The 24,458-nt window shown below is 33.9% G+C and overlaps 1 protein-coding gene across 3 annotated transcripts in view; it reads left to right on the top strand.

The window, feature by feature from the left end:
* The window catches only part of CNTLN (centlein), a 284,539-nt gene that overhangs the window by 63,080 nt on the left and 197,001 nt on the right, over nucleotides 1-24,458 (top strand). For 2 of the 3 annotated variants that reach the window (XM_090274077.1, XM_090274079.1), the window contains 5 exons: nucleotides 2,229-2,363; nucleotides 2,965-3,144; nucleotides 6,776-6,909; nucleotides 14,173-14,335; nucleotides 22,966-23,160. In XM_090274077.1, coding sequence (XP_090130203.1) covers nucleotides 2,229-2,363; nucleotides 2,965-3,144; nucleotides 6,776-6,909; nucleotides 14,173-14,335; nucleotides 22,966-23,160 — 807 coding nt within the window. The remainder of the gene's footprint in view (nucleotides 1-2,228; nucleotides 2,364-2,964; nucleotides 3,145-6,775; nucleotides 6,910-14,172; nucleotides 14,336-22,965; nucleotides 23,161-24,458) is intronic. The other variant, XM_090274078.1, reaches the window with a different exon arrangement.

Raw genomic sequence — 24,458 nt, 5'->3', positions numbered from 1 at the left:
GGTGTCATTTATATATACTGGATTTGTAAAAATTAACAAGCCTAGGAGTCAAGTGTTGTAGCAGATGTGGAGCTATTGAGAACTCTGAAGTGCATTTAAGCTATGACTTAGCAATTTCACTTCTGAGTATATGTAACCTAGAGCATTGCTTTTCAAAATTTTATTAATACAATCCTCACACAGAAAAAAAATACATTTTACTTCATGATCCAGTATACACACATGAAATGGGAAGCAGCTGAAATATGCACTGATAATAGATTGATAAATATATAATGGTATATTTACATAATGGAATAATATTATACTCCAAGGTAGTTGAACCATAGGTACATCTATCAATATGGATGGATTTGAGAATGTAATGTATATTGAGCAAAACTAGCATGCCACAGAATATGTGTAGTATGAATTTATATTAAATTCAAATATAAGCTAAACTACAATACGTTGAATAGAGAATATATATGTCTTCAAACTATAAGGAAAAACAAGAGAGAGTTTAGAACCAAAGTTCCAAGACAGCGCTTACCCCTGTTAAGAGGTTCAAGGAACATACACGAGACTTTAAGGATAATGGTAGAGTGTTTTTTTAGTTGGATGGCTGTGGATACAGGGCTGCTTTTTTTATTTTTCTTAATATCTTATGCACTTACCCACTGATTATTTTTGTATGTACAGTCATACATCACATAATGACCTTTATGTCAACAGAGGACCGCATATACTACAGAGGTCCCATATAATTATAATTGAGCTGAAAAATTCCCGTTGCCTAGGAATTTTGTCATAGCCATCATAATGTGGTAGCACAGTGCATTACGTGTTTCTGGTGATGCTTATGTAAACACACCTACTACACTGCAAATCATATAAAGGTATAGCACATACAATTATAGTAGTAGACTATACCATCTAAGTTTGTTATGATATTCACACAAAAAATGAAATCACCTTATGATGCATTTTTCAGAACATATTCTCATTCTTAAGTGCTCCATGACTGTATTTATTGTTTAAAATACTTTTAAGTAGAGGTAAAATAAAATCAATTAACATTATAGCTTTAAGAAATTAGAATATAGGAGATACCCTCATTTTATTCTTTAAACTTAAAAAAAAGTCCTATCTCCGAATCTTTTAAGTTCATCCTCAAGTCCTTTGGAAGTGTTTATTAGAAGTAAAAATGAGAATACAAAATAAATTGAGTTTTAATGATTAGATGAACATCGTGATTGGTAAGAGATGGAATAAAGGTCAGGGGTTTCTACCGAGTATATTACTTAGTAAGAAAACAGTGTGTTTATATCTCAATGTGTCTGCTTCTTGGTTGGACAGGTGGATTTGGCTTGAGGGAAGGATGCTGTTAAGGATGACTTGGAGGCTTTAAAAAAGTGTGCATAGCCAGATAATAGGCCTTCATACCTTTTAATTGAGAAAAATGGATGGCTTGACCAAACTTGAAGAAGTTTAAGAGAGATAGTATCAGAGTATAGATTTCAGTTTTATTGTGTTAGTTTGAGGTGGCAGCAGATAATCCAAGTTGAACTTTGTATAGAAAGTTGGAAATGTGGGATTGGTGATTGAGAGAGAGTCAGGGCTGTATTATGGATTATGTAGTCTTTCACAGATGAGACCATAAACTAAGAGAGTGGGTGCATTTTCTGGGGGAAAAGCTATAAGGAGAGAAATGAGAAACTAAGGATTGAGTCATGGAGACATCCTTCAATTAGATATCACTTAGGTATCTCTGGCAGGTAAGAATAATATTCAGTTAAAAATTGTGGCAGTTACAATATTCTGAATATTCTTTCAATGGAGCAAGATATTTTTGGTACCAAATTGCCAAAAAAAACAATAATTGTTTCTCTGAAAAATATTCTCTTTCAAAGGGTACCTCAAAAGGGTAATAGTTTTTTTAGCTAATATTCATTTTCCTTAATTAAAATGTTTCATAAAATGTTTGCTTTCTGAATGTGGCTTACTTTTTGGTATCCAGTTTTTATGTGTTCATCTTAAACTAATAAATTGGTACCATATTTGTACAGTTTAGTTAAAAAATTATGTGCATATCACAAGAAGGAAATGAGTATTGTTATTATAAAAAGCTAGTTAATCCTTATATTTTAATCAAGATCTGAATCTTTCTTAATAAAATAATTTTTAAAGAAATACTAGCTCACCAGTAGCATTTATGAATTTATGTATTCATTGCTTTATTTTTGTAGAGCGAATTGGGATTGAAACGGGACATAAACGACCTTCTAAAACGGAAGATTGCAGTAGATGAAGAAAATGCTTTCTTAAGGGAAGAATTCGGCGACTTGCAGAAGAAATTTAAAGATAAAAGGCAAGAAGTTAAGGTGTGTTGACTTGTACATAGTTTTATAGCACTATTGCTTTGAAGTCATACTTTAAGCTTTGTCAGCTTTTGTGGCACAGAAAGTGACAAGCTTGGAGGAAAAATTGCCTTAGGCCCTGCTGCGCCACACAGTTTTCTCACATGCAAAAACTCTGAGAAAGATGCTTTAAAGCTAATACTCCAAGCTGTATAACTTTCAGATAAATAGTTAATGATGGAAATGGAGCTAAGAAAGTAGGAGTGTGAATATGTGGCTTCTTGTAATTAGATTCTGATGGGACTGGCATTATTAATTGATAAAACCCAGGTCTGGGAGGATATGTCTATGTGGGTCTCAAAAATAGCTGGGGACAGCATCAAAGGCAGCTTGATCAATTAATGGGCTCTTTGCAAATGTGTACTCATCAAAGCTGTCATCCAGTGAAAAAATATGACCCATCCACCTGCCATGAAAAGAGGCCAGTAAAAGTATACAGGTGACCTTGGCTATCAAATATAGAAGAAGCTGCTGTGAGGGTAAAACTGCACAGTTTATATTTGCTGATTAGTTCTCACCATTTTTTTTTTTTGTTTGTTATTGGCCCTGTGGTACTCTTCTGCAGGACACTAAAGAGAGTGTGCAGAATAAGGAAGAGCAAAACAGACTGGTTATAAAAAATCTGGAAGAGGAAAATGAGAAATTAAGTACCCGCTGCGCTGACCTGGTAAATGACCTGGAGAAACTGAAGAAGCAGGAAGCACATTGGAGAAAAGAAAAATATAGCATTGATGCAAAAATAAAGGTATGCATTGAGAATGGAATTCATGCTGTTATTTTGGATCTAACTTCTTATAGGATGCTTATTACATGTTATTTTTTTTAAGTAATAACTTATCTATTCAAATCCACCAGCGGGGACTAGCATTAATTTATATTCCTTCACTTAAGACCCACAGCTTTTAAAAAATTGATGTTGCAAAGCAGGAAACTGACTTCAAATAGTTATCTAAAATGTAATCATTAAAAAATAAAGGATATTGCATTTTGAAATAAAACGTGTTAAAAACATTTTGAATCATGAGTTTTTACTTTTTTTCAGTTAGAGCTTAAATTTGTAAATATAACTAGAATTTATTGTAATATATTTTTAGACTATTTTTAAGGCCTTACAAAATAGAATGTTAAAAAAACACAAGACAGTTAAAAAATACTCATGTGTTTTGAAGGTGGTGTTTTCTTTGGCTTAAGAAAGCCTATTCATAGTAAAATTTTATTTCATAGAATATAAAAGTGCAGTCATTCTTCATAATATTCTTATATGCTTTCGATCAGTGTCTTTCAAAATCATACTTTTTGGGGGTGACTTTCTCTGTTTTAGGAATGCTTTAGTTCATCTTTTGTCCATCATATTTCAGGTTTCTATTTTCCATACGTGTTGAGAAGGCCAGAAATGGATATTAGTGCTAGCAAAAATATGATAGTCCCTTATGTATGCACACATAAAAAGAATATATAACATAAGCCCTGGTTGGACTGCTCAGTTGGTTGTAGCATCGTCCCGTATACCAAAAAGGTTGCAGGTTCAATTTCTGGTGGGGGCACATGCCTGGGTTGTGGGTTTGATCTGTGGTCAGCAATTGATCAATCTCTCTCACATTGATATTCCTTTATCTCTCTTCCTCTCTCCCTTTCTTTCTCTCTAAGATCAGTGAACAATTCCTTGGGTGATTATTAAAAAAATTATTTAAAAAATATATAATGTAGTACACACACACACACACACACACACACACACACACACACATATATATAGCTATTAAAATATAGTAAGTTTGGGATTTCTGGCCAAGATGGAGTCCTAGATAGACACGCTGTGTCTCCTTCCACAACTAAGAAGGAGTACAATTACCTCAAAACTAGAGACAACCAGAAGTTCTAGAAAACTGAGCTGCATGGAAGTCCAACAAAGAAAGATATAAAGAAGAAATACTCATCCAGATAGGTACGAGGGGCAGAGCTGGGGCGGAGAGGATATGGTGTGGCAATAGCAGCAGTGGTAACAGCAGTCCAGTGGAAAGCACAGTCAAACATTTAAAAAAGTTGGGTGGGACACCTGGGGAGTGCTCCCAGCACCAGACCAGACCATAGAGCTCACAGTCCCAGAGCTGGGGAAAATAAAACCTCATTGCTTCTGATTGTGGAAACCAGTGGGGGCTGGGGTGAAGGCAGAAACTGCCAGTCTCTCAGTAGAGTCTGCTTGTTTAAAGGGCCCTATGGTCCTAGAATGTCTACAAAGCCACCGACTCTGGATACAACTACCAGGGCAACAGCTAGAGAGGCACGAGGCCCATATGAAAGTGGGAGAAGTACCAGGATAAGGGGCAAGTGCTGAGCAAGCAGCATTGTTCCCTCTCAGACCCCTCCCCCCCACACAATGCCACAACGTGGTGAAACGGGTCGCCCTGTACTGACGAATACCTAAGGGTCAGTCCCTTACAACGTAACAGGTGCGACAGCTCTGTCTAAGACACAGAGGCAAACAAACACAGGAGCCTGTCAAGATGAGGAGACAGAGAAGTATGGCCCCAAATAGGGAATGGATCAAGGTTCCAGTGGGAGAACTAAGTGATGAGGAGATAGCCAACCTAACAGACACAAAGTTCAAAACACTGGTGATAAAGATGCTCACAGACTTGACAGATATGCTTAAGAATGGCGAACACATAAGGAAAGAAGCGAAGGCTATGCTAAATGAAATGAAGGAAAATCCACACAAAACCAATGGTGAAGGGATGGAAACCGAGGTTCAATTCAATGAGGTGAAACATAGGAAGAAAAAAACAGTCAACCAGTACAGAATGAAGAAACAAGAATTTTAAAAAATGAGGAGAGGCTTAGGAACCTCTGGGACAACTTTAAATGTACCAATATCTGAGTCATAGGGGTGCCAGAAAGAGAAGAGAATGAGCAAGAAATTGAAAGGTTATGTGAAAAAATGAAGGGAAATGTCCCAAATTTGGCGAAGGAAATAGACATGCAAGTCTAGGAAGCACAGAGAGTCCCAAACAATCTAGACCCAAGAGGACCACACCAAGACTCATCATACTAAAAATGCCAAAGGTGAAAGATAAAGAGAATCTTAAAAGCAGCAAGAGAAAAGCAGAGAGTTACTACAAAGGATTGCCTATAAGACTCTCAGCTGATTTCTCAAAAGACACTTTACAGGCAAGAAGGGCTGGCAAGAAGTATTCAATGTGATGAAAAGCAAGGACCTACAACCAAGATTACTCTATCCAGGAAAGCTATTATTTAGAATGGAAGGACAGAGAAAGTGTAGTCCCACTTTTAGAAAGTTTTCATTATGCCACTTCACTTTTCTGAAAAACTATGTTAGTGTGGTAACAGCTTTTTTCATAGAAAGTGAAGATAATCTTTTGGTTTTTCTTGAGTTAGTGAAAACAGGTACTAATATAGGTCTTTTGTAAAAGTAAAGTGGCATAATGTGAACTTTTGGAAAGCTGGATATATCTGTACATCTCTCTGTCATTCCTCTTTTTATAAAAATGGGAACTTAGGAAGTACTCACAGTGCTATCTTGGCTGAAAGCCAACATTTTTATTTTTAAAAGATTACCCTAGCTACTACGGTGTGAATATATGAAGTTTCGGAGATTGGCTAGGGTAGATTTGTAGTGCTTGACCTAAAACCTGGTGCTCATTTTTGGAAATAATGATTATATTGTGTTTATGTGGGCTTACTCTATTTTTCAATATAAAATTTATATAAGACTTTGTGAAATAATTAAAATTAATTTTATAATATAGTTTTGAGAAAATATTTTTGAAAAAATAGCATCAGCTTTTAAATTGTTTTTAAATGGAAAAATATTTGGAGACTTACCAGGAGGAAAAGACCAACTTTGAAGAACTATAGGTGAAATTTTACTACATTGAGAGAACTCAGCATGATCTGAATCTCAAACATTGTAAAATTATTTTAATATCTTTTCTTCTCTGAGTGTATTTAAAATAGAGTAAATAATGAAATAGCTGCCATTTTTCCTGGTTAATATTTAGGTAAATGAGCTCATTTTCTTGTACATGGAATTAACTTTTATATTATACAATAATTTCTTTTTTAATTTTAATAAGTAAATTTCTACATAGACTTTCAAGTTTATTTGCTTCAAATCGTTAATTTTCACATAGGGAAGCTATGATACTTTATCAGTTTCTGAAAAAAGTACCTATGACTGCTATAAAAGTTATTGCTTGTATTGAAAAATTTTTTAATAAAGTGAAAACAAAAAATGAAATTTAAAACACTACTTATTTTTACTGTCATTTTGTAGATTAAGTAGTTAAATATAACAGACATTTTATTTTATTTATTTGATATGTATAATATTTGATCTTTATGTGTTCTAATTGTAGGCCTTTGAAGACAATTTAATTGAAGCAAGGAAAGAAATTGAAGTTTCACAGAGCAAATATAATGCTCTATCATTACAGTTGACTAATAAACAGACTGAACTTATCCAGAAGGATATGGATATTACCCTGGTCAGGCAAGTATATTCCTATTCAGTTTTGAATTTAATATTATAGAAATGTCATTAGTTATTCAGAATGGCAGAATTTATGTTTATTATTAATACCCCACAATAACAAAAATATGTCTTCCATGGGTACATATGTTTGTGCATTGTCACTCTCTGGAATTATATATATACCAAATCGGGAATAGTTGACTGGGGAGAACCAGGGGCTTCACAGGATTGGCTAAGGCATGCTCCAAGAGTAGCCTTGTTTCAGTTTTTAACAAGGATAATGCATTCATTTATTGTTTCCTTTTTAAATTCCTAGCTATGTATTATATAATATTTATTACTGTTATAATAAAAATAATGAAAAATCCATTTTGACTTTATTTTAATGTTCCAAATACTTTTAGTTTGTGAAATAAAATTTTATATCAAAATAGTTAATTTTGTAGTGCTCTCTATAAAGTAGAATTACCTGTAAAACTTGTTTTTAAGCATTTTGAAAGATTTTAAACTATGATTTGTAATTACCTTTATCAGAAAATAGTGTTAGAATAAATAATAAATATTTAAATATATATACACACATAAACATATACATGTCATGTATATATATGCATGTACACATGTATGTGTGTGTACAAAGTTTATTATATACCTAAGCACAATTTTATCCTCTCAACTACTACTATATATATTATGTATGTAGTGTATTTATATCTGACCCATATAATTATAGTTAATATATAATGTATCATATATAATTACAATATTATACATACATATTATATATTTATATATTTTCATATATGTAGCATATTGAAAGACTATATATATGTGTGTGTATATATATATGTGTGTGTATTTATATATATATATAAAATATTGGGGCAGGAATTTTTTTTGTATAACAGTTCATGTATATATATGAATCTGTTACCCAAGCAAAAATTCATTTTGTCACATTTTAAATCATCATATCATAGGGATGAGAAAAAGTATAAACTTAATATATGATAGACTGGTAAGCTTATTCACTCATGGTATAATTATTTTTAAGCCATAGAAAATTAAAAATACTTAATAGAAACATTGTTTAATAAGTGTATTTAGCACACTTGATAGATATAAGTCAGTGTATAAAATTCAAGTGCACTTTTTTGCCACCAAAATGTTAGGAAATGTACTTAAAATAACATAATTTACAATATGACTGAAAATATGAAGAGTATAATTAAAAATGTCTATTACCTTTATACAGAGAACTATAAAACATTATTGAGAGCAACAAAAGGTTTAATATATGCAGGGATATATAAAGTTCACAGTTAGGAAGACTCAGTATGATAAAATGTCAATTTTCTTCAAATAGATATTGAGATTCACGTTATCAATAACAGGAAACCATTACTACCCCTAGACCAGAAGGGGCAAGGAAGCTAATAGGACAATTTTTCTTAGAAGAACAGAGGCTCTGCCAACTGTGGCTCAGCTGAGAGAGAGCTAGGGAAAGAAATACTTGGACCTCTTTCTCCTTTACATTCTTATCATATAGGCTAGCACTTCGAACTAATCCAAGTCAGTCAAACTCAGAGGACTAGGAGCCACAGTAGTGCAGTCTGCAGAGGCTGACTCTTAGGCTAGAGTACTAGAGAGTAGGGTAGAGATGACTGGATAGGAAAATATGTGGCACATTCTCCATTACTGCTCTTGTTAGAGCTTTTCTGGACACTTAATGCTTATTAGTTTTTCTGTATAAACTTAAGAGTAAACTTACTTATTTTTTGTTGTGGATTTTATTAGAATGTCAAATTTACAAGTAAACATAAAGAGAATTGATATCCTTATGTCAGTTTTCATATCTTAGAGTATGGTATGCAATTCTATTTGTTTTGGTACCTTTGTGTCCTTACAAAATGTTTTATGTTGTTTCTCATATGGGCTTTTGACATTTCTTTTTAAAATTTATTTCTAGTAAGTTCATGTTTTTGTTTCTATTTTAAATGGAGTCCTTCTTTCCAATATAGTTTCCATCTGATTTTTCTTTTATTACAGTTTTGCTCTACATGCTTTGATGTGCTCTGATTTGATGGGTAAAGTGTTCATAGTTCTCTCATTTTTACTGTGAATTTTACTTTTTATTTTTTTGTGTGTAAATCTTTGTCTTGTGTTCTAATTCCTTTGAAATTAATATTACTATTCTTTATTTTTGTTTACATGTATATGATAAACAAAATGAGTACATAATTTTAATATAATGATACATGTGAATTATAAAAAAAATAGAGTACAGAAAAGTACAAAAAAAATCACACTAAAAATAATATCCTTAACATTTTGTGAGAATCAGTGTAGATTTTTAAAAAATCCATATTTATAGATTGAAGATTAGATAGACAAATTTTCAGATTAAAGAGACTGTTGAACATGTTCTTTTAATCGTAATAATTTCAGTTTTGTGATATAATGGAAGAATGACACTGATGTGAAATTGAGAGAATTATTAAATCTCGGTTATTTCTTCTCTATGAAAATCACTAACTTTTTATCTCTATAAAGAAAGCTAAGAAAGAAATGGCATGAAAAACTGATGGTTGATGTCATTACGAAGATTTTTTAAACTTCAGAATAACCTAGAGAAGCTGACTGAAACCCTCTGTCAGTCTTATTTATCAAACTTGATCTCTAAAGGGATATTCCTAATTTATCCTGTGGTCCACTCAATCCCTCAAATAGCATTGCTGTACCTGGATCATTGGATTTATCACTCAGCAGCACAATATTTTTAAATAGAACTTAAGATTCTTCTAGAGATGGGAAGAAACATTGTTCGTTCTCAGCATCCTCTCAGCTCAACCCATATTTTCCTATATTCCTTTTTCATTTTGGTCTAGAGGAAATTCTCAAGTTTGAACCTATCAATTAACTCTATTTTCCGTAACAGTGATTTTACTTATAATTGCTTTTATTATGAATTTTAATGCTATTATTACATCTTTCTTTTTAAGAATTCTTCATGTTATTCTTTATTTCATCCATTTAACAACTGTTTTATCTCATATAATCTAGAAAACAGAGCCTGGGTGAAGGATTACATACTGATTGCCTACTTGGGGCATTCAGTTTCAAGGCAGAGAGAGTGAGCAAAGAAGAATATGAGGCAGGGAAATGTTTTGGTGGGGAGAGAGAGACCCAAGTCAGGAGGCCTTTCTCCCCCACCTCCTTTCTTGTCTTGCCTGCAAGAGAATAATTTAAGAAACAAACACATAATAGTGGAAATGAGATAGCAAATTTATTTATGAAACATATGAGCACATATGAGTGCAAGCAGACACTTTGGCTCGTCTAAATGTTCTACATATAGAGGAGAGAAAGTTGTTAGAAAGTTTGTTAATAAGTTAGTGAGTTTTTTCTATACACTTGAGCTGAGGCTACAAGTGGGTACTTAGCTAATCTAAGAATACCAACTATTGGGGTTTAGGAGTTATATGCCTTAAGTGGTTTTAGTTACCCTTCCTTCTTCCCCTTGGGAATAATATACAGCTAAAAGGCTTTTTTTTCCCTCTCAGTAAAAGTTCTGTCTTAGTGAAATTGTTATAGAGACCCCGTTTCCCAGCATAGGAGCCCCTCTTTCTCCTGTGTAATTCCCATTTGTGATGTTCAGAATACCCCACAATCTTAGATTGTTACAGAAGCTCCTTTGCTCAGCAGTCTCAAGGACTCTCCCCTCCTCCTGGGCTATTTTGCCTGCAATGCTTGGGACACCTGGCAATCTTATCAAACTGAGCTCAGGATTGCTAAATTAATTGGTGAGACGTGTCTTTTGTTTTTTGTTTTTGTTTTTTTGCTTCTAGCCTCCTTTCCTTGTTAGATTGTAACAGCAAGGGCCCTGCCTTTATCTCCCCTCTGGCTGCTCATTCCTAGCTGCTACCTAACAGAAGCATAAAAAAGCAGTTCGAGGAAATGCGTTATTGTACTGGTTACTGCTTCACTGTGAGCAATGAAGGGACAGCACATGCACTGAATTAGCCAGCCAGGTTGTTTTTGGACTGTAACAGTCCATCAGATGGAAAAAGAAAAAAAATCAGTCTGTTTTCTTCTTGTATTTTGTCTTCCATTGGTCAAAGTTTACTGCTTTCTATGGCTGTGTGTTAAGATTTTATCCTAATCTGGAAGTAGTAGAAGGAGACAAAGGTGCTAGGCATGCAGCTGGTTGACCTCGCATAATGGAGCCACATGTACTGTATAAATTTCATAGGCTGAAATGGTTAGTTCATAGATTGTGGTAGAGCTAAGGACCGAGAATCTAAAAGGCAAGTGAGGCTGAATCTGAAAAGTCACATAAGATATGTCTTAATACAGCAAATATTTAGTAAGGGAATTGAATTATTTTAGATGCTCTATTTATAGCATGAATAAAAATGTTCCTGCCTTCACAGAGGTTTTATTAAGATTATCTTCACATCGTGCCTTTCTATGAGTATTTCAGACTGGTGCCGTGTTTTATTTTATTTTATTTTTTTTCATACTTTTTCTAGACCTTCTAATTCCTTTAAGTGACTTCTACTCAAAGGTATTCATTTCCTTTCATTGTGCACAGTAAAATTAATTTTTTCTTAATTCTAAGTACTCCCCTTTAAAAATAAGCCTTGCTAGTTCTTTACTCATTTCAAATGAGGAAAAATGTGGGCAAATTCATTGTTTTACTGTGGTCCTGATGTGTGAGTTTTGTAAGCCTTGTTTGTAAGCCTTATTTTGATACTGATCATGTTTATATTTGCAACACTGGTGAACTTCCCATCCCATCTGCTTTTCAGAGAATGGTGGGGGCAGACACAGAGAAAAAAAATATCGATATAGTGTGAGATTATGCTTCCATTGCACTTAGAGTATGTAGGCCCAGAAGATAGCATGAGATGAGAGTCAAGAATATGCTCTTTTTTTAGTTGATTCTTTAATGTTCTAGTGCCTTATATTATGTACATCTTTATACTGTTGTGTTTCTTCTGATTAAGGATACATATATTTTGTTCCACATAATCCATATAGGCAAGCCAACTACTGATTCTGGCACTTTCTTTAAGAAATAACAAATGTCTCCTAGCATTGGAGGAGATATAAATGTTCTGTGTTTTACAATGTGTTGAAAGATATGTTTTTTTTTTCCCTTTGGTGAGGTGTTTTGCAAATGCTTTTTAAAAATTTTATTACATTTGTTGGGGCAGCCCTGATGAATAAAATTACATAGGTTTCAAGTGTACAATTTATGATACATCATCTCTATATTGCATTGTTTACCACCCAAAGTCAAGTCTTCTTTTGTCACCATATATTTGACTCCCCTTTAACCTTTTTATCTCCTCTCATCCCCCTTCCCCTCTGGTAACCAGTATACAGTTGTCTATGTGTATGAGTTTTTGTTTGTTTGTCTTGTTTGTTCATTTGTTGATTTCAGTTTTATGTTCCACATATGAGTGAAATCATATGGTTTTGACTTATTTTGCTTTGCATGATAGTCTCAAGACTCATCCATTTTTCACAAATACCAGTATGTACAGTATTTCAGAAAGATGATATGTTTTTATCTCCATCATATCCTCTTTCTAATGTAACAGTTACTTAGTTCTCCTGGCTAACATAGGTCTTGACTATATATTCTGATAGAATTTAATCCTACATTCATTGCTTATCCCCTTTGATAATTTTTGCCAATGTTATATTTGAAAAATAGCACTACTCAGCAAGCCTTATTACTGTGGGTCACCTCTCACCTTCTTTTGTATTATTCAAATTCCTAGAGGCATTGCGCCATTGCCTTTTCTCCCCCACACCCTGGTTTTTGAACTTATTTTTTGCAAGTTTCAGTTTTTGAATAGTTACAGATGGTACTTTAGTCTGAATGTTTGTGTCCACTTGAAATTCATATGTTGAAAGCCTAATGCTTAATGTGGTGGCATTAGGAGATGGGACCTTTGGGCAATGTTTAGGTCATAAGGGTCAAGTCCTCATGAATGGGATTAATGTTCTTAGAGTCCTCCCTGGGCTGCCCGGACAAGTACTTTCCACCATGTGAAGAAACAAGAAGTCTGTGACCCTGAAGAGGGCCCACACTTGACCTTCTAACTTCCAGCCTACAAATCTATGAGAAATAAATTATTGTTTGTAAATTACCCAGTGTATGATGTTTTGTTAAAGCAGCCTGAAAGGACTAAGGAGATGGTGTATGTACATGTTTCTGTATGGGTATAAGGGTTGTTGTGTTTGGAGAATGTTAGTATACTAAATCTCTAAAAAAGCGAAGTTCATTTCTCCCATATAAATATTTATATACCTTTAACAACTGTCTGCATATCTCTTTTGTTTCTTCTTTCTTTTAAGATTTATCTTATGTGAATGACTCATTAGTTTGAGGTTATATGTAAAGAAAAGTTTCCCTTAAGAATGGTGTCCAAAATATATATCATAAAATGTATTTTTGTGAAATATATGTATATATTTTTTTTCTTCTAATTTAATATGCAAAATATGTTTTTTATTTTTATATGATCTGTATCACGCAGGATTCACTTCTACAGGCATCTAGAAACCTCTTTCCCAGAGGTGTGGTTTTCCTGGACCTTTAGTGTTATTCCTACCATCACCACTTTATTTGACCTCCTACTTGCCACTTTCATCCTTGGTGTGTTGGAAGGACTGGTTTTGCCCTATGTTGCTCTCCTTCCTTCTGATTTTTTGCCTTGTCATTTCCTGCAAGCTAAATTAGAGGAGTCATAGGAGTTTCAGCTCAAGCCCTGGGGTTGCAAACTGATGGTGCTTTTAGGAACTTTGGTTTGAAAACTTCATTTGGCTTTTGGATTATTTTTAATACATTTAAAGTTCTGTATAATATACAATGTATGGTTGACTTATCCTGTATTAAAAACTGTCTGATAACTTTCATTGGCATCAGTACTTATGAACTGTTGGAACTGAAGTGTAAATTAATTTCAATAAAAAGGTGGTACTATGTCTGTATATCCAGGGCTTTTATTATTATCAAGCTGTAAAAGAAAATTGATAAGTATTTGGCTTTGAAAATCATAGTAGTTCTATCAATATGTCCGAGGTGTATGTGATAAATATTAAATACTTTATATTAGTTACTTCTTTTATTAGTATTTTTGCCTGCAGTAAAAAATAATAGATGAAAAAAATCAGAAACTGTTCTACAACCTTAGACGAACACAGTTATTTAACATAGATGATATTTATGCATACCTCTCTCTACTTATTGCTTGTTTTGCACAGGAAGGAGTTGCAGGAACTGCAGAACCTTTATAAACAGAATAGTGCACATACAGCACAGCAAGCAGAGCTGATCCAGCAGCTGCAGCTTCTGAACATGGACACACAGAAAGTACTAAGAAACCAGGAAGATGTTCATACAGCAGAAAGTATATCATATCAAAAAGTATGTTTTATTCTATCATAAAAATGTAAATTTACATGTATGAACTTATACAAATATGTAGAATTCAATTTTTTTTTGGATTTCAACATTTTTTATACCTTCTTTCAAAATTAAAAACAAAATATGATTTGGTTTGGTAACATTTAATATTTTGTGAGTTTTCTTCATGGCTTTTAAAGCTGAACATTTGAAATATAGATGTAAATTTATTCTGTAGGATATTATTTTATAAATTTGAGTTTCAATATCTACTATGAAACATATTAGGACTATAGCCCCCAAACCAGAATGGTTTTGGAGAATGGAATTAACCTTCTTTATGAGAAATTATTTATCAAATGTGATTCTAGTTTATGACCTAAAGTGGTATTTCATTGTGGAATTTGTGCATTATTTTCTTGACAAATCTGCACAAACACAGATGGGTTTTTAGGATCAGTATTTAGGATCAATGATGAGGTCTTCAGGATCAATATTTTCCAAGAACTTTCTCTCTTTATTTTGTGTGTTTCTTTTGAGTATTCATTTTACTTTACAGTTTAAGGATTTCGTCAAGAAGGCTTACCCATGTATTTAGGTATGCTGACTGACTCAGCAGCAATAATTATAGCTAGTAATTAAAATAAACACCCTTATAGTTTTGTTTTAGTTCCTATTTAGGTCAGTCTTATGAGATTGATGTCATTCACTCATAATAGTTGAGGCAACCAAAGGCTTAGAGGATAATAGAGCAATATATGTTATTTTGAGCTTTTTAATTTTTAAACTCCCTCTTCTAAAAGAAGCATGAAAATTCAATATCTATAATTAATATGAAATAAATAGCCGTTAAGTAAACTTTAACAAATACTTTATTGATTGATTTGAGAAAGAGAGAAGAAAGGAGAAAGAGAAACATCGATTTTTTTATCCACTTATTTATGCATTTATTGGTTGATTCTTGTATGTGTCCTATTGGAGGACTGAATCCGCAACCTGCAACCTTGGCTACCTGGCCAATGATGCTTTGGAACTGTGCTTTTCCATCTGTATTATGTGTTCCCTTCAGGTATCCCTTAGGACACAGATGATAACAAGTGGAAGAGTATGGTCTATCCTCTCCATTTCAAAAGAGCCAGCTCCACCTTTTTTAAAAAGTGGGATTGCCCATTATGCTTTTGTTTCTTTTTTATTTTATTTTTTTAATTTTTTGCTCCTTTTATTTTACAAAGTTCTACATGTGTTTCCATAGCCTCTCCAATGAAGTCAATTTCAAAGGTAAAGAAGCGTTTTGTTATTGTCTTCAGTCAATAAATCTTAGAAAGATCATGATTGTTTAATTAAATATAATGGTTTAACAGTCTTTAAAATTCTTCTTTTAAACTTTGCTTTTTAAATTTTTTAAATTCTTGTTTATTCTATTACAGTTGTCCCAATTTTTCTCCCTTTGTCCTCCTCTGCCCAGCCCATCCCTGCTCCCACAGTCAATCCCACCATTGTCCATGTCCACAGGTCAATTCATGCATGTCTTTGACTAATTTCTCCCCTTTCTTTCCACCATTATCCTCCTCTCTCCTCTCCTCCGTCCCCTCTGGCTGCTGTCAGTCTGTTCCATGTTTCCTTGTCCTCTGGTTCTCTTTTGCTCATTAGTTTATTTTGTTCATTAGATTCCTCTTATAAGTGATATCATATGGTATTTGTCTTTCACGAGCTGGCTTATTTCACTTAATATAATAGTCTCCATTTCCATCCATGATGTTGCAAAAGGTAGACGAAGTGCCCAACAATAGATGAATGGATTAAAAAACTGTGGGACATTCACACAAAGGAATGCTACACAGCAGAAAGAAGGAATTCCTACCATTATGCTTTTGTTTCTAAACCAGACTTGAAAAACTGGACCTTTTTAGTTACTTTCATTTTTTCTTGTTTTCACTTGTATATTAAACTCAAACATTCCTCTTTCTTAATTTTTGCTTAAATGTCCCCATACCCATGGAAATTTATATTCAAATATAGCCTGTTATCATTCTCTGTGAAAATAGCCCCAATCATTATTCTTCAGCCACTGATTGTACAAATATGCCTGTAAAATTTTTTTCTTTTATTTTATTGATTATGCTGTTACAGTTGTCCCAATTTCTTTTCCCCCTGCTCCCCTCTACCCTGTGACCCTCCCTCCCTCCAGTTGTCCCTCGCCTTAGTCCATGCCCATTGGTTGTGCATATAGTTCTTCTCAACATCTTCCTGTCTACTCCACTCCCTCCTACTATGCTTCTTAATTCCCTCCTTTTTCCCTTTTCTCCTCCCCACTGACCTCCCCCCAATATGTTCCCCGTACCTATAATTCTTTCCCCCCTCTCGTTGCCTACTTAGTTTGCCTTTGTTTCGATTCCCTAGCTTCTGTTGTTGGTTGTTGTGATACAGTTTTCATTTTAATGTTCATAGTTTTGATCCTCCTTCTTCTAAACCAGTCCCTTTAACATCTCATATAATAGTGGTTTGGATCTAACAAACTCCTTCAGTTTTACTTTGTCCTGGAAGCATTTTCTCTGCCCTTCTATTCTGAATGACAGCTTCACTGGATAGAGTAATCGTGGTTGTAGGTTTTTGATTTTCATTACTTTGAATGTTTCTTGCCTGTAAAGTCCCCTTTGAGAAATCCACTGATAGTCTAATTGGGACCCCTTTGTACATAATTCTTCTCTTCTCTCTTGCTGCTTTTAAGATTTTCTCTTGATCTTTAATTTTTGACATTTTGATGATAATGTGTCTTGGTGTGGTCCTCCCTGGGTCCAGCCTATCCGGAACTCTCTGTGCTTCCTGGACCTGTAATTAATTTCCTTCCCCAATTTAGGGAAGTTCTGCTTCATTATTTTTTCACATAATTTTTCAATTTCTAGTTCTTCTTCACCCTCTGGCAGTCCTATAATTTGAATGTTCATTCGCTTATAGCTGTCCCAGAGGTTTCTGAGCCTCTCCTCATATTCCTAACTTTTTGTTTCCTCTTTCTGCACGGGTTGACTGTTTGTTCCCTCACTATGTTCTGATTTGTGATTTGATCCCCGGCTTTCCCTTCCTCACCACTTGTCTTGTATGTATTTTTGTTCATTTCAGCAGGACTAGCCTTCATTCCTTCCCTGTCTTGATTCAGCCCCGCTGTTAGGTCTGTAAGCTGCCTTATCACTATAGCTCTGAACTGAGCCTCGGAAAGATTCGCTATTTGTTCATCAGTCAAGTCTTTTATTTGTTTTTTCATTAGCTGTGTGATTGGCATTTCAGTCATTATTCTGCCATTCTGACCATTTTGTTTATCTTTCCTTTTTGGGCGGGGCACTGTCATACCTCCTACGCTATATTGGGCAGAGCCCCGTGTGCTCTTCACAACCTGGCGACCCTTCTCACCACACTGTGGCACTTGGTGTGGGGGCGCGAGTCCAAGATGGATTCCTGCTGTTACTCTCTGCTGAGGAACCGGAGCCTCCTCCTCCATTCCCCACACCCTCTGGGCCTCACAGTCCGAGACAATGGGGTCTGCCTTCCCCAGCATTGGAATCGCAAGCCGATGGGTCTGGTCTGCAGCCGGGGCCAGGCCGGCTCCCAGGCGCTTCTTTCCTCCCCCCAAATACAGGTGTCTGCTTACTGGGTCTCACTGTTTGCTGCTGCAGCTGCTGCCTCCAGCACAATTTGATCTTTCAGTTGCAGTTTCGTCCTTCCTACCCCTCCGGACGAGCACCTCTTGTTTATGACTTCATACGTTGGACTTCCATGTAGCTTTATTTTCTGGAACTTCTGGTTATTTTTAGTTTTGCAGCAGTAATAGCCCTTCTTAGTTTTGGAGGGAGACAGAGTGTGTCAGGTTTTTTTTTTTTTTTTTTTTTGCTGTAACACTGCAGTTTTTAACTTTTTGACCTCCTACAGATTTTTCATTAGACATGTTTTCTTTTTCTTAGAAAATGTATTAGTTTTGGAGTTCAGGATTTTTGAATTTGGGAATGATCACGCTACTCTATTTATCATAAATAAACAGTATGCTACTGTTCAGACTTACAGTGTTCATTTATATTAAATTATTTATTCTAACCCTAGAGCATTTTACTTAATCCTTGTTTTTATTTCTCTTACACATATATATTTCTAAAATTTTCACAATAAAATTGAATAATCTACTCGTTTATTCAACAGTGAGATAAAATTGTTTACTTAAAAATTAAGATTTTCAAATATATTTTCACATGAATTAATTTTATTATTTCTTGTTTCATGGGTAGGCTCTTAATCCATTGAGCTACAGAAGGCAGACTTAATTTTATTATTTCTAAATAATAATTGTGGCCTAGCTGTAAGACTCAGGTGAATAAAAATAAATAAAATATTATATTAATAATTTACCTCCAAATCTTACTAAGCTTACTTCTTTAAGAGTTAGGTATCCTTAATTTATTATTTATAATGACAGTAGTTTATTTTTTCTCTCTTTCAGTTCTTGTCTTCACTTTTTTGTTTTTGCTTCTCTCCCACTTCCCCTTCTTTCTCCAGTTTAGTAAGTTGATTTATAACATAGCATCTATTTTATTATTTGAAGAGAATTAAAAAAAAAAAAAAGCAAAAAACAGTTGCCATCAAAGGTAGGATGAGGGGTATGAGGAAGGGAGAAAAAGATGAAGAGAGAAAACTGAAAAGAATTATGAGCACAAGATAGAAACGTGTCATATTTTTCCAAAGGTCTCCATAACAAATTATTAGTCTTATAAGTAAAACTACCTAAAAAATAATGTTCAGGGCTTCTCTGGAAGAAAAACACCCAAGTGAAATAAAATTAAGCTAGTGTGTTTTATTTTTCTGAGTATGTAGCCATTTATTTAAGTTCTAATAATTTTTCTACCTTTGCATGTCATTTATGTACATGTGTATGATTTAAATAAAGATAGGAATTCTATCAGTATTTATAACTTCTAGACCACCTAACATGTTTGTTCTGTTTAATGATAATTATATGACATGAGCTAATATCAATCCAGGAGAATAAGGAGTTAGGTTATACATACTTTTAGTTTAAATTGAATATTAAATCAGAATATGTCCTTCTTATTTTCTACTGTAAACAGGTATACTTTTCACCTGTAGAATTTATTGTGTCAATCAGTGTAGCAAATAGTATATATATACACTATTCATGGAAAATATATTCTTTAAACAAATTAGTCATTGGGTTACAGAGCATATGTTTTTATTTTTTAAGGTAAATAAAATATCATCTTGCTCCTCCACACTAATAAAAATATGGGTGAAAGAGGGCTTTCAGTCTCAGCCCCTAAAAATGAAAGGACTTGGGAGTTTGGGGTCCTGTTTCTGGAGATAATTTACTTTCTGTTTCTTGGAGTCCTTTTAACGAATTTCTTGGAGTCCCCCCAACAAATATAGCATGGAGAATAGAAAGCATAACAAGGTAGTCATGAATTAGAAGGATGATACTTCTAAAGTATATAGGGGAATGTATGGTAAAATGTTTGCATAGGCCAGAATCTTGCAAAAGATTATGACCCATTTCATTTTTTTTCTATTAACGAAATTGTAGAGAAAAGAGCCTTTCTGAACTGCTATAATCAATTGTGATTGCTAATAGGGAAAAAGTTACTAACTCAAGATACCTAAATCAATGCCGATGAATGAATTTGTTATATTACCTAATTTGCTGACTTCAGAATTTCTTTTGACTCACTCTGTTATTGAGATGAAAATAAGATGTTATTTAACCAGGGGACTGGGACATACTAAACCTTTGCCTCCTTGCAAGATCTCCTGCAGAAATATCCTATTCTGGAGGCTTTATCATCACAGCATATTCTAGAAATAAAAATAATCTTAATCTCCTTGAAGGCTTTTTTAGCCAAATTTACTGGTAGACTGGGCCAACAATTAAAAATGGCTAACGGCTGACTTACTATCCTTTACTCTATGTTCACAACTGAGGGGTCTTATTCCTGTTAGATATCTAAGTGAAGCCTAATCAGCTATCAAAGAAAATATGCAAGTAGGAGATGTACATTGAAATATGAATAAGGACTAGGATAGACTTTGTTCCAATTCCTGGAGCAAGGCTAGTCTAGATCATCTGTTTCAGGATTTCTCAGTTCTTTTTCACCTGCTGCTTAGAAGGATGGATATTTTCAGAGAAAGACAGAATTTGCCTCAATGTCTAGAGTTGCCCACCCAGTCATATCAGATCAAGCCAGAGCAACTTCTGAGTAAGAAGGAGTACAATTGTATAAACCGTGTGGCAGAGAGAGCAAAGTAGAGAATATAAAAAGATTGCTATTAGTCTTCATTTTTATTGAAAAGAAACAAAAGGGAGAGGAGAGGAGACAAGAGAAGAGATATTAAGATGGAGACTTCTTAATAAATAAATCAATAAATGATTAGACACAGAGCCTTATATCTGTGAAGGAAGATCCCAAGAGATGACACCCAAGAGAAAAGTATACCATGCACTTGGCACTAATGGCACTGATTGATCCTCAGTCCTGACCACACACTGTCAGCATGCTTGCACCTTAGGCAAAGGGAGGGAAATTAGAAGTTTTTCTTTATTGACACTTACCAATGTTCATGAGATTCTCAAATATTTGAAATATGTTTATCCTTTTTTAAAAATATACTTTACTGATACGTATAATTTGAAATCTGTGAATTCTTTAATAATATTATTTTCTGTCATTTTCCTCCAAAGGGATTAATTTGTGCTGATTGAGTAAAATTGATTAGTACTAATAAAGCATACAAATAAGAGAAAGTGGTTAAATAACCTTTAGACTGAGTATTTGACTGTTTGCTATTGGGCAAACCTTCCATCATCATAGCTTCTAATCTTTAGTCAGCTTAGCTCTGTCTCCAGGTTTTGCTTTTTTCTTCTCTGCACTGAACTCAGTCATGAAAGCAGCAACATAGCACAGGTAGGTCACCATAGGGCCCACTCTGATCCCATCATTGTTCCTCAAAGCTGTCAGGTTCCTACTCTCTCTTCCTGCCTTGAGTACCTGACAGTATCAGCTGTGGAAAGGACATTGGGCATAGTCCCTGGTATAAAGGTAATTGGAAAGGAAAGTGTAAATTTATGTCCTGAAATTCTGTATAGATCATCTAGGCAACTTTATTAATATTGTATTGACTTTGACTATAAAGTGAAGTGGATTATTTAAGGTCTCTACAATAGTATAGAGTTATAATCCCTTATAGGAAGTTAACAAGCATATTGAGCTAATTATATGTCAGAGGAATGGTTTGGAGTCTTGCTTTTATGGTAAAGTATATGTTGGAGAAAAAACATTATGGAAAGAGATTTCACAAGCCTTTTTTAAATTTTAAACTTTTAGAAATTAAAGTATAGCATGCATACAGAAAAGTAGTCTGCCATCTTTTGTGTAGTTAGGTTTTTTCCCATAAAGCAAGGCCCACTAATAGAAGATCCCCCCCCCCCCCATATGAGAACCTATTGAATTAACTATGTAATTTTTAGATTGTCCCCTTGGGGATTTTACTTTTGTTATAAGATCATAACTATTAGCCATATATAGAGAGATCTTATATATATATATACACACACACACGTATATATCAACACAAATTACAGCAGCACAAATCTTAGCTCTTGGATCACTTTCCCTCTTATCAGCAAATATATATTTGGATTTTTTATGTAAATCAGTTAACACAAAATAAATTATGCCTCATTAAATCACAATCAAAAGTTAGGATTTTCATCAGAAATACGTTAATGAGAATTGGAGGAGTACTATTGTTAACCGTATTTGATTCTCTGTATGATACCACTTATGTACCGTATGCCATGTCACAGTTTTAATAAACTCTAATATTAAATTTATTTAATGCATGTTGCCTTGAGTCAAGAAAATTAAAGTTTTATCTAACACCTTTAGAACATTGCTTCTATTTTATCACCCTCTGTTCAGGATCTTCAATGATTCCCTATTGTTTAAAGGAACAAGTCCGTCCTCCTTAACCTGGGACTCAGGTGTCTTCATGTTCCATCCACAGTCATACTGCCTGACTTTGTCTCTCTTATTATTGCTTCGGCCTCTTTCTTACTTCAGCAGTAGATGCTAATTTACCCTATATGGGAATATATCAGTCAAGATCAACCTTCTCAATGAAAGACTTTTTTTTCTGTTTCCAAGTACATACATCCTAAGTCCTATCAGGCTGTTATATTTTATGCTGCCTTTTTGTCCTTTCCTATCACTGTATAATATTTTTTTGACATCTCTGCCACTTTTAGAATGACTTTTTGTTTTTACTCAGTTTCTGTAATACCACCATTGCTCAGTTCATGTCCTTTTTTTAATGGAGCCCTCCAAGATTAGTATGGCACACTTTTCTATATTACACTGGCCAATAATACATACTGCTTTTAAAAATATCAATGGTGATTTTATATTTACATTTGATATTGTTTAGTTTTCCATGTGTTTATATCCTGTTTCCCTTCTTAGACTATTAAAATAACTTGAGTGCAAGGACTATGTCATATGTAGTCCTGATATATATGTATATGTGTATATATATTGTATATATGCACACAGATATAACTTTTAATTGATTATTAATAGATTTGAATGTATTTTTTGAAACAGCTTTACAGTGAGTTACATATTTGTTTTGAAACCACAAAAGCAAGTGAAGCCATGCTCCGGCAAAGTGTTGTTAGTCTTCAGGATCAGCTATTTCAGAAAGAGCAAGAAAATGCTAAATTAAAAGAAAAGCTTCAGGAATCACAAAGAGCACCATATCCTTTACCTCCAGAAAGTGATTCAGACCACTCAGAACAGGTGAGAGACATTTTCTAAAACTGTTGCCCATTGCAATATGATATTAAATCCTCTCCAACAACTGACTAAAACATATGATTTTGCTAGTATTAGAGTATAAGTTGTGGCAGATAGTTTTATGTTGTGCTATTTTTTTACTCTTTGTGTACATGAATATGGATTCATGAATATACAAATATGGGTTCATATAGGAATGCATGTAGAAATACAGGTTATGTCTGGTATAGTTATTGTGTTGAAACAGTTTGCTGATTTACACTAATGAAGAGAAAATTAATAGGTCATGCCTATTTTGAGACTTTTTTAAGTGAATTAGGTGATGGAATGGAAAGAGTACTGAATAGGAAGTCTCATAAAGTGCTTTTTGTAATGCCTGGTATAAGGTACTTAATTCCTTTTAGGTTTGATTCTGCCACTACCTTGATGTGTGGTCTTAGACAGTTCAGTTGAGCTTTCTACTTATATCCTGTGCTATTAAGTGAGGTAGGACAAATGTATAGATAAATATGCAGGTTCAGGATTCAAATAAACCTGGGATCAAATTACAGCTTTATGAGCTTTGTGAACTTGAACAAATTTCTTTAACCCTTTTAGCCAAGGTGTTCTCACAAATAAAATGTTGGTGTTAATGGTATCTATGTTATAGAGTTTTTGAGGATCAGTGATATAATGCATGTCAAGTGAAGAGCGTGGCATATAGCAAATACTCATTGGTACTTCATTTTAGATAATCTTTAAGATAAGTTCTAGCTCTAAATAGGTATTGTAAAAATATCCTATTCCTATAAAATTTTAAAAATGTTTTTAGGTACTCAGCATTCCTTTAAATTTTACTATTTATTAATTTAGTTCAGAAATAGAATTAACACAACCAAGTAATTGTGTGCTTAAATGTTCATTATGATTGAAGAACAGTAATTTTTGAACCTAGCATATTTTGTCTTGCTAACTAACACTTCAACCTTAACACAATTTTTAAATTTGTATTTTATTATATTGCATTTTTTGGACATCAGGTTCACAGAATTTTATTAATCACAAAATTTGTATCATGACACAGTGTTATGCTACATGCATAGGCCTATTTTATTCATTTAATTTGTTTATTATAGTAAACACCCTTGATTCCCCAAATTAATCCAAGGACTATAACATTACTAATGACTTATTTACTTGTATGTTCCTTCCTTATCTGGTACCCTGATTCTCTCACGAGACATAACTATTAAATTCTTTATCATTTTGATGATTTTTAAAGTTTTAGCACATATAAATTTATGAGAAAATAGTATATTGTT

This window comes from Furipterus horrens, unplaced genomic scaffold (genome assembly GCF_987537825.1).
Source record: "Furipterus horrens unplaced genomic scaffold, mFurHor1.1.pri manual_scaffold_4, whole genome shotgun sequence".
Lineage (NCBI taxonomy): Eukaryota > Metazoa > Chordata > Mammalia > Chiroptera > Furipteridae > Furipterus > Furipterus horrens.
The sequence above is the reverse complement of the archived record's forward strand: the minus strand, read 5'-3'. Positions and strand labels throughout refer to the sequence as shown.